This window comes from Thermobia domestica, chromosome 3 (genome assembly GCF_964235325.1).
Source record: "Thermobia domestica chromosome 3, izTheDome1.hap1.1, whole genome shotgun sequence".
Lineage (NCBI taxonomy): Eukaryota > Metazoa > Arthropoda > Insecta > Zygentoma > Lepismatidae > Thermobia > Thermobia domestica.
This window is the reverse complement of record NC_137456.1, coordinates 8508075-8527152: the sequence shown is the minus strand read 5'-3', so window position 1 is coordinate 8527152 and position 19078 is coordinate 8508075. Positions and strand designations below refer to the sequence as shown.

General features: G+C 37.8%; 1 protein-coding gene across 4 annotated transcripts in view; it reads left to right on the top strand.

The window, feature by feature from the left end:
• The window catches only part of LOC145682392 (testin-like), a 59347-nt gene that overhangs the window by 9565 nt on the left and 30704 nt on the right, over nt 1–19078 (top strand). For 3 of the 4 annotated variants that reach the window (XM_081753993.1, XM_081753995.1, XM_081753994.1), the window contains exons 3-6: nt 1198–1283; nt 8693–8814; nt 14243–14334; nt 17414–17568. In XM_081753993.1, the coding sequence (XP_081610119.1) occupies nt 1198–1283; nt 8693–8814; nt 14243–14334; nt 17414–17568 (455 nt within the window). Of the gene's footprint in view, nt 1–1195; nt 1284–8692; nt 8815–14242; nt 14335–17413; nt 17569–19078 lie in introns of those variants that run through there. The other variant, XM_081753996.1, reaches the window with a different exon arrangement.

Genomic DNA, 19078 nt, shown 5'->3' with positions numbered 1-19078 from the left:
GTCTTTTCCCGACTGGTTTTTCAGTTAAGATTTTGAAAGCTTCTAACTCACTTCCATTGTAGCTACTTGATCTGTGTCTCTTAGACTTAATGACTCTAGCAGCGTTTGGTAAACTGTATAAATTATGCAGTTTCTCGTTATATGAATGTTTCCGCTATTCCCATTGATCTTGCGTCCGAGTACGGATCAACGGATTTTTCCCTCAAAACGACCATGTTTCGCAACCATACAACACAACAGGCATAATTATTGTTTTATATGTTCTAAACTTTTCTGTAGAATTCGCAAAGGCAAAAGAGTTTGGTCTGAATAATAATACGAATCCCCTGCTTTTAGTCAGTATTTAATTTCTTCCTAGATACGGTTTTGGTCTGTTAATGCAGGGGCCGCGGTGGCTCAGTGGTAGAGCTTTCATCTCTGGTGCATGGAGTCCTTGGTTCGATCCCAGCTCGTGTCAGGTGAGCTTTGTGGTGGACAAACACCGTGTGCGCGGGTTTTCTCGGGATTCTCCCGTTTCCCCCACTTTCGTCATTTCACCATTTCGTTAATTTCTCATCTTCATCCTCCTTTAGCCTAGCCAGCATAACCATGGGAAGTAAAACTTAAAGATTTCATTTTAATTTTTATTGTTTTATATATTCTAAACTTTTGATAAAATTCACAAAGACAAAGAGTTTGAACTGAATAATACAGGGTTCCTACAGGCCAAGGAAGTCAGGGAAAATGATGCAAGTCAGGGAAGCTCAGGGAAAGTCAGGAAAAAATTATAAAATATATTTTTCAAACACTAACTGTATACAAATTTCAGCTTAGCCAACCATTATAATATCTACTTGATTTTTATTGCTGTTTTTTTATGGAGGTAAGTGGAATGTGCGTATCAGTAATTGATTAGTATTTGTCTGTATAGAATAATGTTTTCCCTCTGTATTAATATTCACCGTTATTTATTCCTTATTTATATGTGAACGTCATCCGACACCTGTCATGAAAGTCAGGGAATTTCCTGTCAAAGGTCAGGGAAAGCCAGAGAGAAGTGAGGGAAATAGATTTCTCCAGATCAGTAGGAACCCTGTAATAACACGAATCTCTCGCTTCTAGTTAGTATTTAATTTCTTCGTAGATATGATTTTGGTCTGTTAATGTTTATTCTGTCGTTCTTTAACGAACTACATTTTATTTATGTATTTTTTTCAGCGCCACAAATTGGCTCATGAAATTGGAGCTGGAGCGCCATGTTTAAGTTGTGACTCATGTCCTGGATTAGATCTCCATTTCTGGAGGTAAAGCGTAGTGTGATAGAGTTGAGTGGTTAAGTTGTTACTTGCAAGTATTACGGATCGTTGTTTGTGACTTGAATGATGTATTTATAATGCAAATATTAGAAATAATACTACTAAATGAATGTGTACTTCGAACAAGTTCACGCATGCAACTTTGCAGATATAAAACAAGAAATAAGACCTTGTTGATATTTTGATTAACTTCCTATTCTTGCATATAACTGTTCATAAAGTATTATATTAATCGTGGGTTAGTGTCGTAATATATAATCACAGGTTAAAGAAAATCCACAAATAGTAATGCGTTCCTTTATAAAATAAATTAAAAGATAGCATGTAATGCAAATTGAAAGCAATATATTTTATACTTTGAATGTTGCTCGGTGTTAGCACATGCACATATATATATCATTGAATTGAATTGAAATTTCTAGTTTAAGACCCCGTGATTATTCACCGATTACACAAAATTGATTAAAAACGACTGGAAGCTTCCGAAATGGTGTGGAGGAAAGTGGAGAGAATTAGTTGGGTCCAGCGAAAACTGAATAAGAGGGTGTTAGAAATGATGAGGAACAAAAGAACAATTTTAGATATTATTAAGAAGGGAAAGAAACCTGGTTACGACATTGACTGAGAAGGTACAGTATCATGAAGGACGTAATAGGGGGTATGGTGGCAGAAAAGAGAGGGAGAGGATAAAGGAGACTACAAATAATGGGCGATATTAAGACAGAAAAATCGTACGTGAAGACAAAGAGGGTAGCAGAAGACCGTGGATGATGGAAGCTTCTCAGTTGCGGCCAGGAGATACTTGAGAAAACTCACCTACACGATGTTTGTTCTGTACACAGTTGACTGCGCGAGCTGGGATCAAACCATACCCCATATACCAGAAGTCTGCGCTCTACTACTGAGCCAGCCCTGCCCTCTATACGCCATGTTATATTGAGGAGTAACATGAATTTGCAACTTCTGAGTTTGTTCATATATACTTGTCAGTTTAAATAGAAAGAAGCGGAACTTTTCAAATTTCAAAATACAGGATTAGCATAAATGATTCATTCATTTTGAAAAGGCTATATTTTCCAAAGTATTACACGTACACACATGAAAGATATATGAAAAGAACCACAAACTCACCAAGTTTGTATACCAGAGTTTGAAAAAACCCAACCCACCTGGGCCCATGTGGGTTTTTTTCGAAATTTTCAATGTCTTTGGGGTAAAAATGTTAAAATATGATTTACATTTCAAGATTGTCATTGTCACAACTTGCAACAATGTTCTATTCATTGCTGTTTTGAAAAAATGGCCGCCATTTTGAAATTTTATATTGGATAGCCGAAAAAATCTATACAGCAAATTTAGAATGTCTTGAGCTTCTACCCTCAAAATTTCAACTTAAAAAGTCCGAAAATTACACCCTGTAGCATGGATACCCGCTATTTTGAAATTTTAGGCCGCCAAAATATATACAGGTAATTTAGTCTCTCGTGCTTATACTCTGAAAATTTCAACTTCAAAGACCGAAAACTTTCCTTTGTAGCGTGGATATTCGCTATTTTGAAAAACGGTGCCATTTTTAATTTTACGTTGGTATGCCGCCAAAATGTATAGAGAAAATTTAGTGTGTCCCAATCTTGTATCCTGAAAATTTAAAACACCGAAAGTTGAACACTGTGGGTGCAGGCAGACAAGCGAACAAATGTAGATCGAGTCATTCCAGGAGCCTCAGTGACGTTTGCTAAATATGAATACCAAATAGCTATATTAATTTAAAACAGACATAATTCATCAAAATGTCTTATATGAATTAAATATTTTTCAACGTAAAATAAATGGTTTTATTGTTGAAGTTCACTTTCGATGCTTTGTGCGTTCAACTACGGGAATTTCCCAAGCACTTGTTGCAAGACTGTTCTTTTCTGAAAATTAATTTAAAACAATTAACAAAGATGGCCCGCAATTGATTCATATTTTATAAAGTAAATGTTTTAAAATGTCATACATGAGATTAAATATCTTCCAGCGTAATATAACTAGTTTTATTGTTGAAGTATTCACTTCTGATGCCTTGTGGGTTCAATTGCGGGAATTTCCCGAACACTTCTTTCACGACTTTTTTTTTTCCCCTTGAAAATGTAGCTTCCTTTACTGTACATCGAAACTTCCGTTAATACTGAAGTTTGAATTCAACACTTAAAACAATAAGCGATACGTAGTCTTGGGAGCTCCGAGCATTAAGCTTCTTAATTTTGACAAGAATTTTTACGCTATTGCTGGTGTTGATTCTACAGAATGCTTATTTGAAGGATAGCAACAAATGACTGAACTGAACTGTTGTTGGAAAACCAAATTTTACTGAATACTTTTGTTACCATCAAAGGTAAGAAATAATACTAATACACCCTCCATTCCAAAAGAAACCGAACTTTTGAAAACAAATAGTACTACTAGTGCCATCTGTTGTAATATTTTACCGGTAGATGGCGTAGTTTCTTATTGACAACTGGTATAAATGTCATGACATTTGGATGCACGGCAACAAAGTTGCGTTTCAACTGTCAGTGTGTTGTGTACATCGATCGGAAAATGAGTTTCAAAAAACGAGCTGCAATTGAGTTTTGTGTTAAACGGTAAAACTTTTAGTAAAACGCACCAAATGCTACAAAATGCATATGGTGATGAGTGTCTATCCCGTACGCAAGTTTACGAGTGGTTCAGGCGATTCAAATCGGGTAGAGAGACGCTGGATGATGAAAGATCAGGCCGTCCCAGAACCGGATTATCGGAAGAAAACATCGAAAAAGTGCGTGAATTCATCAAACATAACAAAAAATCGTCGGTGAAAGTTATTGAAATGGAATTAGCCATTCCTCAAACAACCGCATACCGCATTTTGACCGAAGTTTTGGGCCTTAAGAAAGTTAATTCGCGGTTTGTACCACCCAAACTCACCGAAGACCAAAAAGTTGATCGAATTGCGCATTGCAAAGACATCGTTAAAAGTGCTCGGCAGGATCGAAACTTCTTGAAATCGATTGTAACTGGTGACGAGACGTGGTGTTTTGAATATGAGCCCGAAACAAAGCGGCAAAGTGCTGAATGGAGAGCGCCGGATGAAGGAACACCCAAAAAAAGTCTCTTGGTGAAGTCAAAAGTTAAGGTGATGCTGATTTGTTTTTACGATTCAAAAGGAATTATCCACAAAGAATTTGTTCAGCCTGGCCAGACAGTCACTGGAGAGTTTTACTTGGGCGTCATGAAGCGTTTGCTGGCAAGAATTCGTCGTATTCGGCCCGAATATCGCGAAATCGGCAGTTGGACTCTTTTGGACGATAATGCACCATCACATCGTTCGCGACTTGTAACTGAATTTTTGGTCAAAAATCACATTCGGTTGCATCATCCGCCCTATTCACCAGATCTCGCTCCGTGCGATTTCTGTCTGTTCCCGAAACTGCATTTGGCGATGAAAGGAAAGTGGCATGCATCGATTGATGCCATTGAGAAGGCGACGACCGCCGTCCTAAAGACCATTCCAATAAGGGACATGGAGAAGTCGTTTGACAACTTGTTGGAGCGTGCAAATATGTGTATCGATGCAGAAGGGGAATACATTGATTAATAAAAATGATTTGTTCCAAAATGTACATTGCTTTTTTGTTTTTTTAAAACGTTCGGTTTCTTTTGGAATGGAGGGTGTAGTTTTACAAATGTATTTACATATTTACTGTTAGTACCGGCACCTATGACCTTAAACCTGTCCACGTATGAGGGATAACGTCCCTTGGCGGCTCCGAGTCTGCTAGCACACTATTCACGGAAAGTATTTTCTAAAATATAAAATTGCATATTTTACTTCAAATAGGCTATAAGCATAATCCACTCATTAATTTGTTTTATAATTATCTCAGGCTAAGGTGAGTTTTTAGGAAGAAGTCATAGGGCGTTAAATCAGGAGATCTGGGAGGCGAGGTGCTTTTCTCTTTACACAAGCAACCAGTGTCCTTGAATTGCCGATATCATCGCATAATACTTTCACAGCTGTAACAGACGAACATGTAACATATTCAAGCACAGAAATACTTTCTTCTTGCTTTCCCTCCATTTTCAATAGGTACGAACTTCGTACTGCCACACTCGATCGGAAAGATAATGGGCTCCTCCTGCCACACAGTACAAACTTAGTGAGTTTGTGATTCTTTTCATATATCTTTCATGTGTGTACGTGTAATAGTTTTGAAAATATAGCCTTTTCAAAGTGAATGAATCACTTATGCTAACCCTGTATATTAAGACATATTTTATTAACCGATGATTGATATTTTCGAAAAGAAGAACGGAAATTGCAGAGGAAAATTAATAATACTAGCATCTACTTAGTATCACTTCATGTTAACTGCAGCTAAGAGTCCTATATTACTTCATAATAGTCTAGTGCCCTATTGAGATTAAAAGGAATGGAAACAAACATCTTACCTTAATATCCTCTAAGATACTTTATCGTTCACGTAGTGTTGCTAGTTTCTTTCCTATCTTACAAGAGAAATATAGTTAATATAATAAAACAACTTAGTATCTAGCGTATTTGCATGCTTATTTACAGAGCTGTAGTGTCTTATCTTTAGTTCAGTGTGTAAAGGAAAGAACGTTTTCAGACCCAATTGTAGTATACCATTGAAAAACACACACACACACACTCTTAATCATAATGGTAATGAAGTTGGGAGATGTTCAGTAATACAGGCTGATAAAAGAAGCATGGTTAAGCAACTTCTGTAATGGAAATCAAAAGGGCCAAAATCTAACATTAACAGGGGTGTCTATCGGTCACGAAAGTCACGAAATCAGAAAACGGTCATGAAAGTCAAGAAAAAGTAACGAAATTTAGCTTTAGGTCACGATTCTTTTTTATTTGTACAAATGTAAATACAAATTGGAAAACTTGGTTCTATAAAACGTCAAAATTCACCACCAAAAAAAAGTTTATGGTCGATTTTAGACGCTATAAAATCGCAAGCAAACCACGCTTCTATCGCATGGATGAAAATTCGGCCTAATTCGCACCCAAATTCGCTCTAGAGAGTGTTATGAAATTTTATGATTTGGTAAAGAAAAGGTTACGAAAAAGTCACGAAATTTTATTTTGAAAGTTTAGTAGAAACCCTGGTTAATCAGGGGAGTTTGGAGCAAATTGCAGAGATATCACATTGCTGTGAAGTGCATTGTGATCTTTACATCTTTTGAAAACAAGTACGTAATTGTATATAATGATTCTTAAGGAGAATTTTCAAACCGAGCTTTCTGAGAAAAGTGAAATTTGCTATCCCTTCTACCTGTATTTCTTATTCGAAATACATCTTTTTATGATCATAATATCTGTCAGTAAGGTATTTTGATTGTACGTTCCCTTCACCCTACATCTCACTTACTGTAGGAACGGTTTACAAAATTTGAATTTTTGCGATGCTCTAGCGTCCGTAGTTTGTAGTACTAAGTAGTAAATGCGATACAGTAAGTTTTGATTTCAGGTCTAGATTTGAAATTTGTAATAATCTCCTGCTATATGTAGTGTTATTTTAAAATATCTGTATTTAAACTTGGTTAGGTTGGCAACACTGTAATGTTCTGGTGATATTCTAGAGTTTGTCAACCGATCCCCCCTGTTCATATCTGGATTATACAACATGTCCGCTACTTTTACGTTTAGTTTGAAAGCTACAAAGGCGTTTTAGAATAATGGCCCACCACATATATATTCCTGACACCAAGATAATACAAAAGTATAGACCAACTTGAGTGCACAAATGCTTCCTTTCGGAGTTATGGGCTGCCGAAAACATGAAAAAAAAAAAAAAAAAAAAAAAAAAAAAAAAAAGAAATTTAAAGGTCCATAGCTCCAAAACTATGGGACCTACCGTAGTCGGGTCAAGACTTAGGAAGTAGTATGTGCCTTATCCAAATGTCCAAGTTTCAGAATCCTGTGGTACTTCCGCAACAATTTTTATAGAGGGAGTTCATGAGTACTTCAATTATATGCCCGTAGTCAAACTCCTTCTATAAAAATTGTCGCGTGAGTACCTTAGGATTATGAAACAAGTATTTTTGTATAGCACACATGTTACTGCTAAGTGAAGAGTTGACCCGACTACGATAGGTCCCATAGTTTTGGAGCTATGGACCTTCAAAGTTCAATTTTTCATGTTTTCGGCAGCCTGTAACTCTGAACTTACGAATTTGTGCACCCAGGTTAGTCTATACTTTTCGTCTTATCTTGGTGTCAAGAAAAGAATCACCTCGCAAACGTTGCCGGTGTTGTTTTGAAACACCCTATATATATAAATAATGCATAATAGTGCATAATTTCAGAGCTAGGACCATCCAATAACGTTGAAAAATTACAACACACATTATTTTGAACATGAGAAACTGTGGAAAAAAAAAAAAAGCTGAAAAAGAATGGGCACATTTCAGCAGTATACAATGGGTATGCAAGGGATTCTCCACACGGTATAATTCCTAGATATTCTTTTAACAAAATTTCGAGATATACTCGAACTTTAAGGCAACAAGCAAGCTTTCACAGCCTTGAACATGGAATGTGTTGGCGGTAAGTCGGGAGTGGTGGGGACTGTCAGCTCCACTGTTCTTCTCGTGTTTGGAATAACTCCTGCTGAAATGTATTTTTTTTTTTATTTTTGTTTTTTTAATGTTTTTGGACGGCTCTAGTTCCGAAGCTATGCTGTGTTCCTCACATGCCCACATGAACATTTTTTCCATTCTTTGATCTGAGGAATAACTTCTTAGAGTTTGTCGTTATAGTTCAGAAACACTGGTTTAAAATTAGGCAACCCAATCAACTTTCCTGATGAAAAGGTTGGGGAAATCGAAAGGCACAGGCTCCATAGCATGAAACTTGCGCGAAATAATATTTGAAATTTTGCACACACTAATGGTGGCTACTTTTTTTTTTTTTTTTTTTTTTTTTTAAGTTAGAATAAACATTCACCCATTCACAATAATCTAAGTATAATGCACAGGTATTTTAGAGGGTATTAAGGAAAAATCTTTCATAATAATAATCTGATATATTGAATTAATTCTTGAAAGGACCCATAGAGGAAAAACTAACATTATTACTTGTGTGTAAATATTTATTAAAACACGTGAGAGTGTAAAAAAATAGAGAGAAGAGTTGCGATTGTTCACACGCATGCTTTCACTCTTGGCATCAAGGCAACATGGGAATAGATAGTGAGTGGCACAGAACAGTTATCATAACATAGCACATCAACAGCATGTTTGTCTGATTTATTTCATTCATTTGATCTGTATCATTATTATTTTAATTTTTTTTTTCCACTTTTGCATGGTTATTATTGTTAAGTGTGTTTGGTTTATAGAAAGTTGTGCAAAACGTGTAAATGTAAGAAAGAGGAGCATGATGTAAAAGATGAAGATTCCTATGGTCAGTTTGAGATCCTTCTGGGGAAAGGACATACCAAATCTTCGGCCAAATCACCTTGTAAGTATTGTATCCTTCTTGCTTTCGTTCATACAGAATGTTTATAAGAAAAATTGATCCATTTCTTTGTAAGAGACAAGGTATGAACAGACAATCTACGCCAAAGGTGGACAATGTGCCGACCGTAAGTTGTGAAACGAATGCTTCTGAAGTCTGTCTCACTAAGTGTATCGATCACGGTTGTTGTTTAGTGATTCCCTGTAGTGGGCTAATGAACAGATAAGCAGACCTCCAGTCATTTTTGAAATGAAAACGAGGTTGCACACTCGTGCTCTACACCCTTCCATTTTACAACTAGGAGTGTATTTATCAGAGATTTTGCAGTCTGGTTCATTCGGGACTCGTACGGACTCACTGTTCTCAATGGATGTCGGGCTCAGTAGTCTCGTGAGGGTGACCGCACATAATGTAGTTGCTTAGCGTTCAAGCCTTTGGTGCGAGCGGTCCCTGGTTCGATTTCCGGTAGGGCCCGTCGGTCCAAAATGTGTAGCATTTTTTTAGGCCAGCCATCCTGAGGGAGGTTTTTCTTGGGTTTTCCCTCATTCACACCAGGCAAATGGTGGGATGGCGTCTAACATAAAGGTTCGAGGACGTTATCCCTCAATCTCTCATACGTGATAGGCTTAAGACGATAGATTCCAATAATGCCCAAACATATGTATAAATAATTTTTTAAAAAAATGAGGCTCACGCTCGCGCTCAGTCGAACTTAGTCGAAGCTTATATTAGTTCGCCCTCGTGCTCACTAACGTCATTGAACCCGGGCTCACTATCTTCAGTGAGGCTAACAGTTACTCGGGATCGTTTCCTGAGCGAGGCTATCTTACTCGGGATCGCTATCCTGAGCGAGGCTAACAGTTGCTCGAGCTTGCTACCCTCAATAAGGCTAACAGTTACTCGGGATCGCTATCCTCAGCAAGGCTAACAGTTACGCAGGTTCGCTATCCTCAACAAGGCTAACAGTCTCTTAGGCTCGCTATCCTCAACAAGACTAACAGTCACTTAGGCTCGCTATTCTCAACAAGGCTAATAGTTGGTCGCCCTCGCTATCCTCAACGAGGCTAAGTGTAGCTCGGGATCGCTATCCTCAACAAGAGTAACATTTGCTCGGATTTGCTATCCTGAACAAGATTAACAGCTGCTCGGGCGTACTGTCCTCAAGAAGGCTAACAGCTGCTCGTGCACGTTATCCCCAACAAAGCTAACATTTGCTCGGGCCCGCTGTCCTCAACAAGGCTTACAGTTGCTCGAGCTTGCAATCGTGAAGAAGGCTAACAGTCACTCAGGCTCGCTATCCTCAACAAGGCTAACAGTTGCTCGGGCCCGCTGTCCTCAACAAGGCTAACAGTTGCTCGAGCTTGCTAGCCTGAACAAGGCTAACAGTCACTCAGGTTCGCTGTCCTCAACAAGACTAACAGTTGCTCGCGCTTGCTATCTTCAACAAGGCTAATATTACTCGGGCTCGCTATCTTCAACAGGGCTAACAATTACTCGGGCTTGCTATCCTCAATAAGGCTAACAGTTACTCGGGCTCGCTATCCTCAAGAAGGCTAACGGTTGCTTGGGTTCGCTATCCTTAACGAAGCTAACAGTTACTCGGGCTCGCTATCCTGAACAAGGCGTTCGCTATCCTTATTTGGACTGACTGTCCACTTACTCTTGTTCACACGGGCTTGGCATGGCGATTGTACCCGGAAACCTGGCTTGTGAGTTTGGAAGTCTCTGGTAGACGGTGCGACCCAGAGACCTTCAGATAGCTAATAAAACAGATAAATTCTGATATAGACATAATTTAGTTTTATTCCTCAAAATACATTCCTCCTCTTTCGATACACTTGTTTAGACGTTCCGATTGCAAGGTTCAACCTATCCACATGTGCTATCAATAGCCATACTTCCCCTTCATTCCTGAAACGACAGAATTTCAGAAAAAGAAAATGGATCGAAATTTTATAAACATTCTTATTTGTTTCTGATTGAAATTTACCATTCTAGTTTTTTATTTATTTATTTATTTATTTATTTATTTTTGTCAAACTCTATTCACTTACTTTGTTCAAAAATATGTGTATAGTCTTTTAATTTCGGATTTTATTTCAACAGGTTGATTTTTTCTTTCTTTATGAACTTACCATGTTTCTTTTACTTCACAAAAAAATCTTATTTACGGGTGGTGGTAAGCAAGTACATAATAGCCTACACATTGTATATATAGACAATTCATATTCAAACGGCAAGCTTCTTAGTTGTATGTTGTTATAAATTTAGGCATATTCACATTTCAGTTAAGTCTCGTGCACAGGCTAGAATTTTAATTTGTTGGCCATGTACACTCACTAGGAAAAGATAATACTTTTGCACTGGTTTACGAAGCATATCTTCGTACAAACTTAGTTATTACTTGGGTGTAGTGTCTTATTTTTTGACTTGCAGTTGTCTTTTACTGGAAGAGCCACTCCAGGTCAAATCAACACAATTTGAAAACAAAATTTACCTTACCTTCTCAGATTGTCATGAAATTTTGCGCAGAGGTACTATTCATATAGACTAAGAAAAATACCAAATTTCAACTTTATATATCGACCAGTATTGAAGATAGGGCTATGTAAAGTTTGGAAAAAATGCCCAACATAGCATGTTCAATGTATTTTGAAATTGAGATTGCAGCTTTCCTAATTGAGCTTGCGAGCTGGTTGAGGTGTCATTTTACAGCAATTTTCATGCCCTTTCCTGTGGTAGACAACAGCATATAGGCTAATACAAATTTTTATTTTCAAAATCAAAATCAAAATTTTATGAAAGTGATGTAAGCCGAACAAATGTGTCTTTTTCAAATTTCAAGTGATAAAACATATTCTATTACTTATTGAAAAGTTTTACTATGAAATCATCTGTACTCTTTCTTCAGATTAGTGTTCATTTAGAATTCTTGGGTTATTACCGTACGTACAGAGTATTCTTGAAAAATAAGTATTAGTTTTAAATTTTTTAAGCAACGAACCCACTATCATCCCAAATTCATATTTTGCCAGGTGCTTTACAAGAATACTATCTATTCATGGAATTAATTTCAAAATTTTAAAATATGTACTTTTTGAAAAATTTTGATTTTGATTTTGAAAATAAAAATTTGTATTAGCCTATATGCTGTTGTATGCCACAGGAAAGGACATGAAAAATGCTGTAAAATGACACCTCAACCAACTCGCTAGCTCAGTTAGGAGAACTGCAATTCCAATTTCAAAATACATTGAACGTGCTATGTTGGGCAATTTTTTCCAAACTTTACATAGCTCTATCTTCAATACCGTTTGATATATAATGTTGAAATTAATATACCGTTTGATATATAATGTTGGTATTTTGCTTAGTCTATCTAGAGGGCATCTATGTATCAAATTTCATTAAAATCTGAGATGGTGAGATTAAGTCACTGTGTTGAATTGGTATGGAATGACTCGGAAGTGGTTGCGATCTTCGTTCTTTTTCAGGTTAGTAGTAGGAAGCACAAGCTTGAAAATAGGTTTCTGAATCCGAGTGTTTGTGATTATTTATAAGGATGAGCTATAAATTTTGGGTACACAACATACCTTGTACAGTACATTGAAAACAGGTTAACATTCAAAATGTAGCTCTACGTGTTGGACAGTCTACAGCCGCCATCCTGTCTGATTGCACGTGGATACCATGTCTTTTCCTTAAAAGCAAGGAAATCAATCATGCTGTTTCCACTCCTGCTCGTTGGTAAAACATCTGATTTCATGATGTGCACCGTGGACCGAAACAGGTACGGTAATCCGACGGGGCAAGATCCGGACTGTGAGCTGGGTATGGTATCAATTCGATGCCATCAAACTTCTGAATTTTTTTGTCGCGTTTTTTCGAGCCGAGTGTAGTATTGGGTTCTCCTGTTGCAACAGAGAGCACTTTCTGTTCACCAGTGCAGAATATTTTTGGTGTAGCGTTCCAAATCGAAGTTCCTCCCACACAGAGCGTGACTTAATGCTCGAAACGGTGCTGTGGCCCCGCGTAGCGTAGTTGTTAACGCTTTCGCCTTTGGTGCGAGCGGTCTCACGTTCGATTCCCGGTGGGGACACTCGGTCGAAAAAGTGTAAAAAGCTTTTTCAGGCCAGCTATCCTAAATGATGTTTTCCTGGGTTTTCCTCATTCACACCAGGCAAATGCCGAGGTGGTACCTACCATATAGGTCCCAGGCCGCTTCCTTCCTTCCCCTTCCTTTCTTTCTTCAGTTCTCTCGAGTAGTGTGCTCGCTGAGGGACGTCATTTCTCAAAACGTGACAGGCTAACATGGCCATAGAAGCCGACAGCTCAGAAATCTGAATTCTAAAATCCTAATTTGACGACCGGTTCTGAAATTGGCCCTTACTTAAATACTGTTTTATGTTTTCGGATTTCGGGAAATACACCAGCTTTCGATACGCATCCTCTCTACTCTGGTACTGAGCAGGAATCAACTCATGTGGCACTATGCAGCAACTCCCAATGTTCTTCCTGAGTTCGTGAAGGGGACGCATTACGGTGGACGGGGACATGTCGAGTTGATTTGACATTCGTTGTATGCTGGATGGATGGATTTTGCCAGTGGTATATTGTATGATCTCAGATTCTGTTACCAATAGACCGTGGCTGATCTTTGACATTTTTACGACCTGTATGAAATTTCTGAAATCAACGACACGCCATATGTGGTTCATTGCATCTTCCCCTTTAGCACGACACGTATTTTGGGTTGCCGGCACCGTCTCCTTTAGTCTAGCCGGCATAAAACTTAGATTCTTTTGTGGTGGTGGGGTTGCTGGCGCAGCGATACACCCAAGTTCGAAGTTGTACAGTAACAGTTCATGTATTATTGGTGAGCAGTCATTGTCATTGCCATTAAAAAGTGACTGAAGATATTGATGGAGTGGCAGCCTTCATCTTAAATAGTTGGCTTGCTGCACTATCTCTTGGGCCAGTTTGACCTTGTACTTACGGTCGATTACAGCTTATAAACGTGCCTGCTATTTGGGTTGTAGAAATATTGCAAGACTTAATTATGGCATCACCTTATAATTATCCATACACTTCTGGGTTAATTTTTTCTTTCTCTGAGCTTGATGAAGCGTCGATCCGAACCACCAAAAGTCCTACAACGATTTTAAATAATGAAAAAAATCCACACTAGGTACAAGTAATTACTGAGTTCAAAGATTTATGCCTTCGTTGGTTGTATTTTAAAAAAAGACGCATTGTAATATAGCTTTGCAAAGAGTCCTGATTATTGATGTAAAAACTAAAGGATGCGAATAAAACTGAATATGCTGATTGCAGTTTTTAAACGAGCGATGCTCTTTTTGGTATCATAGAATTGGTAAGAGTTCATTTATCTCATGATTAAACTGAAAGGATTATTCCTCTTCTTCTTTAGGTCTAAACATAAACGTCCGTGTACCAGGCAAAGGAGCTACGAAGACAAATGTTTCATTCGATTGGATTCCTCCAGGAGTATCTGATACAGTGGTAAGTCCCATTCTTATTCTAATAATAAAAGAATAACACCTTAGTCTGGTCGTTCACGTTAATAGATGCCGCTATTTGCACTGTTGCTTCCTTCGCTTGACGCTGAGAGATGTTACTACTCAGCGATTTAATTTAACTCAATTTTGTGTATAATTGAATCCTTGAATAACTACATAAATACATTCTGTCAAGAAAGTACCGAGAATTGTACATTTACAAAGCTGAATGAAAGGAAGCGTCGAAATTCTTATCGCTACGTTAGCTCAAGTGAAGGTTAAATTTTACATGAGATGACAATAGGAATTAGTATTTTTTGATTTGATTTGAATTTTCCCTTTTAACATCAAGGCTATATGATACGTGGATCTACAGCTTAACACGGAGTCCGAACCACATGCGCTCCCGCCGGAAATTGAAGCTGGGTCCCCCACGCCAAAGTTGTGTACGCTCACTGCTTAGCCTGAAGGGACTTTATTAGAAGGGAATTGTCCTTTGTTATCTTGTTTTCCTTGTGCGGTTCAAAATACGTCTCCTTCATTCACCTTAGAAGCAACACAATAACCTTATTGCTCCAAGCGCTGTGAAATATTCCAAGTAAAATGTGTTGTAAAATGGAACATTATTTCAGCGTTCACCAGATTTTAAGATAAAGAGGCAGGAAATTGTGGAAATAGGATAAGGAGGTAGAAGTTCCTTTGAAGGAAGACATTAGAGATTCAAAAGCGGAAAATCAAGTGTCAGGTTTATTGAAACATTGAAAACAAACGCAACACAGGGTAGAAGAGTCAAAAATTTATGTGAATCTAGAAATGAAGTAGAGAGACTGGTTTTTGAAAATTTATTTATCCATTTTCGTTTTTTTCTTAAAAAAAAAAAAAAAAAAAACCTAGATAGGGGATGGTTGAGTGACAAAGAGGAGGCGGTTGTTACAAAATTTTCACAGCATTGGCACGGCAATAAAAATAACAGCATGAGTTGGCAACCTTCCAACAAGAAGCAGGAAAGGTGTGCAAATTGACTCCGCCATATTTTAGTTCGCATCACCTCATTTGTAGATCGCTGACACAGTAGACAACGTGTTTTTTTGTATAACACAGCTCTTCCCGTGGTAAGTCCGTTCCTTTTTATTCCTTGATGTTGCTATTTTTTTCTTCCTGTTTTTATCCTCTGTGACCAAGACTCAGGGGAGAGTCGAAAGCTTGGAACTTTAAAAATTTAGAATTACAGAAATCTGTAAGTAGAGTGAGATGTAGGAGGAGTTAGTTGAGTGCCTGTCAATATTTTCGACACATACGTTTCTACGGAGGCTTTTCTTTTTAGGTGAAAGTAATTTTAATCGACCAGCAATATTCTTGTGTTCTTTTCCTAATAGGGACACTAGAGTAATTTATGAAAGGTAGAAATTAATAAAGTGTTAACCTTTCTCTCCCTTCCATAATAAACATGCGCTCCTTTAGATGCTTGCCTTTGATGCGAGCGGTCCTGGGTTCGATTCCCGGTGGGGTCACTCGGTCGGAAAAGTGTCCAACGCTTTTTCAGGCCAGCCACCCTGAATGAGCTTTTCCTGGGTTTTCCTCATTCACACCAGGCAAATGCCGAGGTGGTACCTAACTTATAGGTCCCAGGCCGCTTCTTTTCGTTTTCCCGAATTGTGTGCTCGACGAGGGACGTCATCCCTCAAAACGTGACAGGCTAAATGGCCTTAGACGAGAATAACAAGAATAATATATAATTTAATAAATGTATTATTAGAGATTCAGGGAAGAAGACAAATGAAGGGTAAAGGGGAAAAAAGAAGGAATGTCACAAAATTGCATTTTTGAGAAAACGGCGTTTTTAATATTGAAAGCAGCGTCAAAAGAATAGGGTTAGTCAAATTTTTGCCCCTTTTTACATGGATATTTCTACATCTACGCATGCATGGCATATACAGTCAAATAGTACCAAGAGTCACCAACAGGTAGGACAAAGCATCCGAAAAAGCACGCACATGGACATTCCTGGTTTTTTCCCCTTACCCTTCAAATGTAATTTCAGGCTTATTAAACAAAGTACATATGTTACATAAATCGTCGTCACAAATTGAAAGGAAAATCCAGTTCTTAATACGGACAAAGGAAATTTAACTAAAAATTGAATATAATAATAATCAACTTTGTCAATAAACGATATAAACAGTGGTCAGTTCACAATTTCACATTTTTGCATTTTAAACAATTTGTTTCTGACAAGACTGTTAAAAGCCGAATACAGAGAAGCATTAACGATGACGGAATAAAACGGTTTCCCAATTCAGAATTGCTAGTAATAAATTCAGTTTGTCCAGTAAGAACATTTCTCCTCTGTCATTTAAACTTACCTTCTGTAGTAGTACTCTGGTGAAAATGACAGGAAAGATCACCGAAATAAGTAGTAACAAAAGGAATACAGAACATAATGTAGGTTAACAACTCACGAAACTCACGAAACTTAGTTAAACAGTGGCCCGCGTAGCGTAGGTGATAACGCGCTCACCTTTGGTACGGGTGGTCCCCGGCTTGATTCTCAGTGGGGACACTGTCGGAAGAATGTAAAAGCCTTTTGAGGTAGCCATCCTGAGCGAGGTTTTTCTGGATTTTTATCAATCACACTGCAATGCCGGAGTGGTACCTAATAACGGTCCCATACCGCTTCCCTCCTTCCCCGTTTCCCCAGGTAAGTGAGATCACCAAGGAATGTCATCCTTCGTATGTGACGGGCTTAAAAATCCGCCCAGAATGCCCAGACATTTAATTATTTTCCTATTCTTAATCATAATTAAAGAATTAAACTAACACATCTTTACAAACGTTCACTTAAACTGATCTTCCTATGTGGTCACTACTAAATAACATACTATACCAAAATTAGTCCAGGTGAATATTTACAACATAGAATACTTCATAGTGTAACACAATTTTAGTTAACATTATCCCTCGGACTTTTTTCTTTAAAAAAAAAAAAAAAAAAATATGTATCAGAATGATTAGGTGTTACTGGAATGGTGTGTGTATACCAAAAGTACCAACTACTGACATTGTGTGTATTTTCATGCGCACAGGCAGAAGATTACATGAATCAACTTCCTGCTGATAAATTGCCAATAAGTGGAAGTGAAGGTGCAGCGTACAGAAGAATACAGTTGGAAAAACAAGTGCCTATTCATGATTTAGATGCCTCCAAGTGCCATAATTTAACCGTCCAAGAAATTGAAAGGTGAGCAAGCTGATCTATAATCTGTATTTTGTGATTTGTTGTTTTATTAATTTTACATTCCACCCTTATGCTCTTTAGGTTAATATAGAAGATTAATGAAAGTGAATGATTATAAAATAATTAGTAGAATTAGAATGTAGGAGAAAACGGAGAATACCAAGAAAACTCACGGACATGTTCACTACAAATTTGTGTAGCCGGAAATGGATCCAGCGATATACCTAGGTATATTGTTTTAGAAACAAGTTGTTCATTGGAGTTCTGTCATGTTGTGATCTGTTTTTCGCCTAAGATAGTACTCGATTGTCGGTGATAGTAGGGCCGCGGTGGCTCAGTGGTAGACCGTTCATCTCTGGTGCATGAGGTCCCTGGTTCGATCCCAACTCGCGCCAAGTGAACTTTATGGTGGACAAACACTGTGTGAGTGGTTTCCTCCTCCCGCTCTTCATTCCACAATTTCATTTCATTTGTCATCACCGTCTCCTTCAGCCTACCCGGCATAACCTTGGGACGTAAAAATTGAAGATTTCATTTCGGTGATAATACCTGTAATTAAAATTGTGTATTAAATAGCAGGAGAGGAAGACTGATAGATTCCAAATAAACTAATTTTATTTGTTTATTTATCTCGGTTAATTCAGTTTATCATGATAGGTATCCTATTTAAGATAATGAAAACTAGTGCTCAGCGGGAATAGAACTCAGGATTATGCAATTTTAGGCGAATGTATATTTAGCTGCTTGAGAGCCCCACTGCTTTTTGTCGTATATATATATATATATATATATATATATATAATGTACGAAAGTTCAGATGGCAGCGTACGAAATTTCAGATCTGAACCCAGTAGTCGGATTTGAGAATTTGCTCATTTGTATCATCGTAACAAGATAGTAGCAAAATATCTATCTTCAAACAAAAATATTTGGCTTCCAGTAGCGACCTGGTAACTAGAAATTTTGCGCAGTATCATATAACCCAGGACAATATTAAGATGGATCTCGCAGAGATTGGAATACAAAGTAGAAACTGGATGCAGTTAGCTAAAGATAGAAATCAGTGGAGAGCTTTTGTGAACGCGACATTGAACCTCCGGGTTCCATAGGCCATAGAGTTAGTTAGCTAGTTAGTTATCATATAACCGAATTAGCTTACTTTGTGGCCTATGGAAGCTCTCCATTGACTTCTGTCGTTAGCCAACTGGATCCAATTTCTACTTTGTATTCCTCTTTCTGCAAGATCCATCTTAATATTGTCCTTCCATCTACGCTTCAGTCTTTCTAATGCTCATTTTCCGATTGGACTTCCACTTGGAACTTCGAAAACATTCCTACTTTCTTCCATCTTGGTTACATGACCTGCTCACCTTGAGCCTCCTAGACTATGATCTAAAAATAAAACATTTATTGTCAAGCTAATCAGTCCGTCATCAAGAAGGAAAGGGTGATGGATTGTGTTTGTAAAGCAGTTAATTTTTTTCAACAGAAACTAATGTATAATTGTTTACAT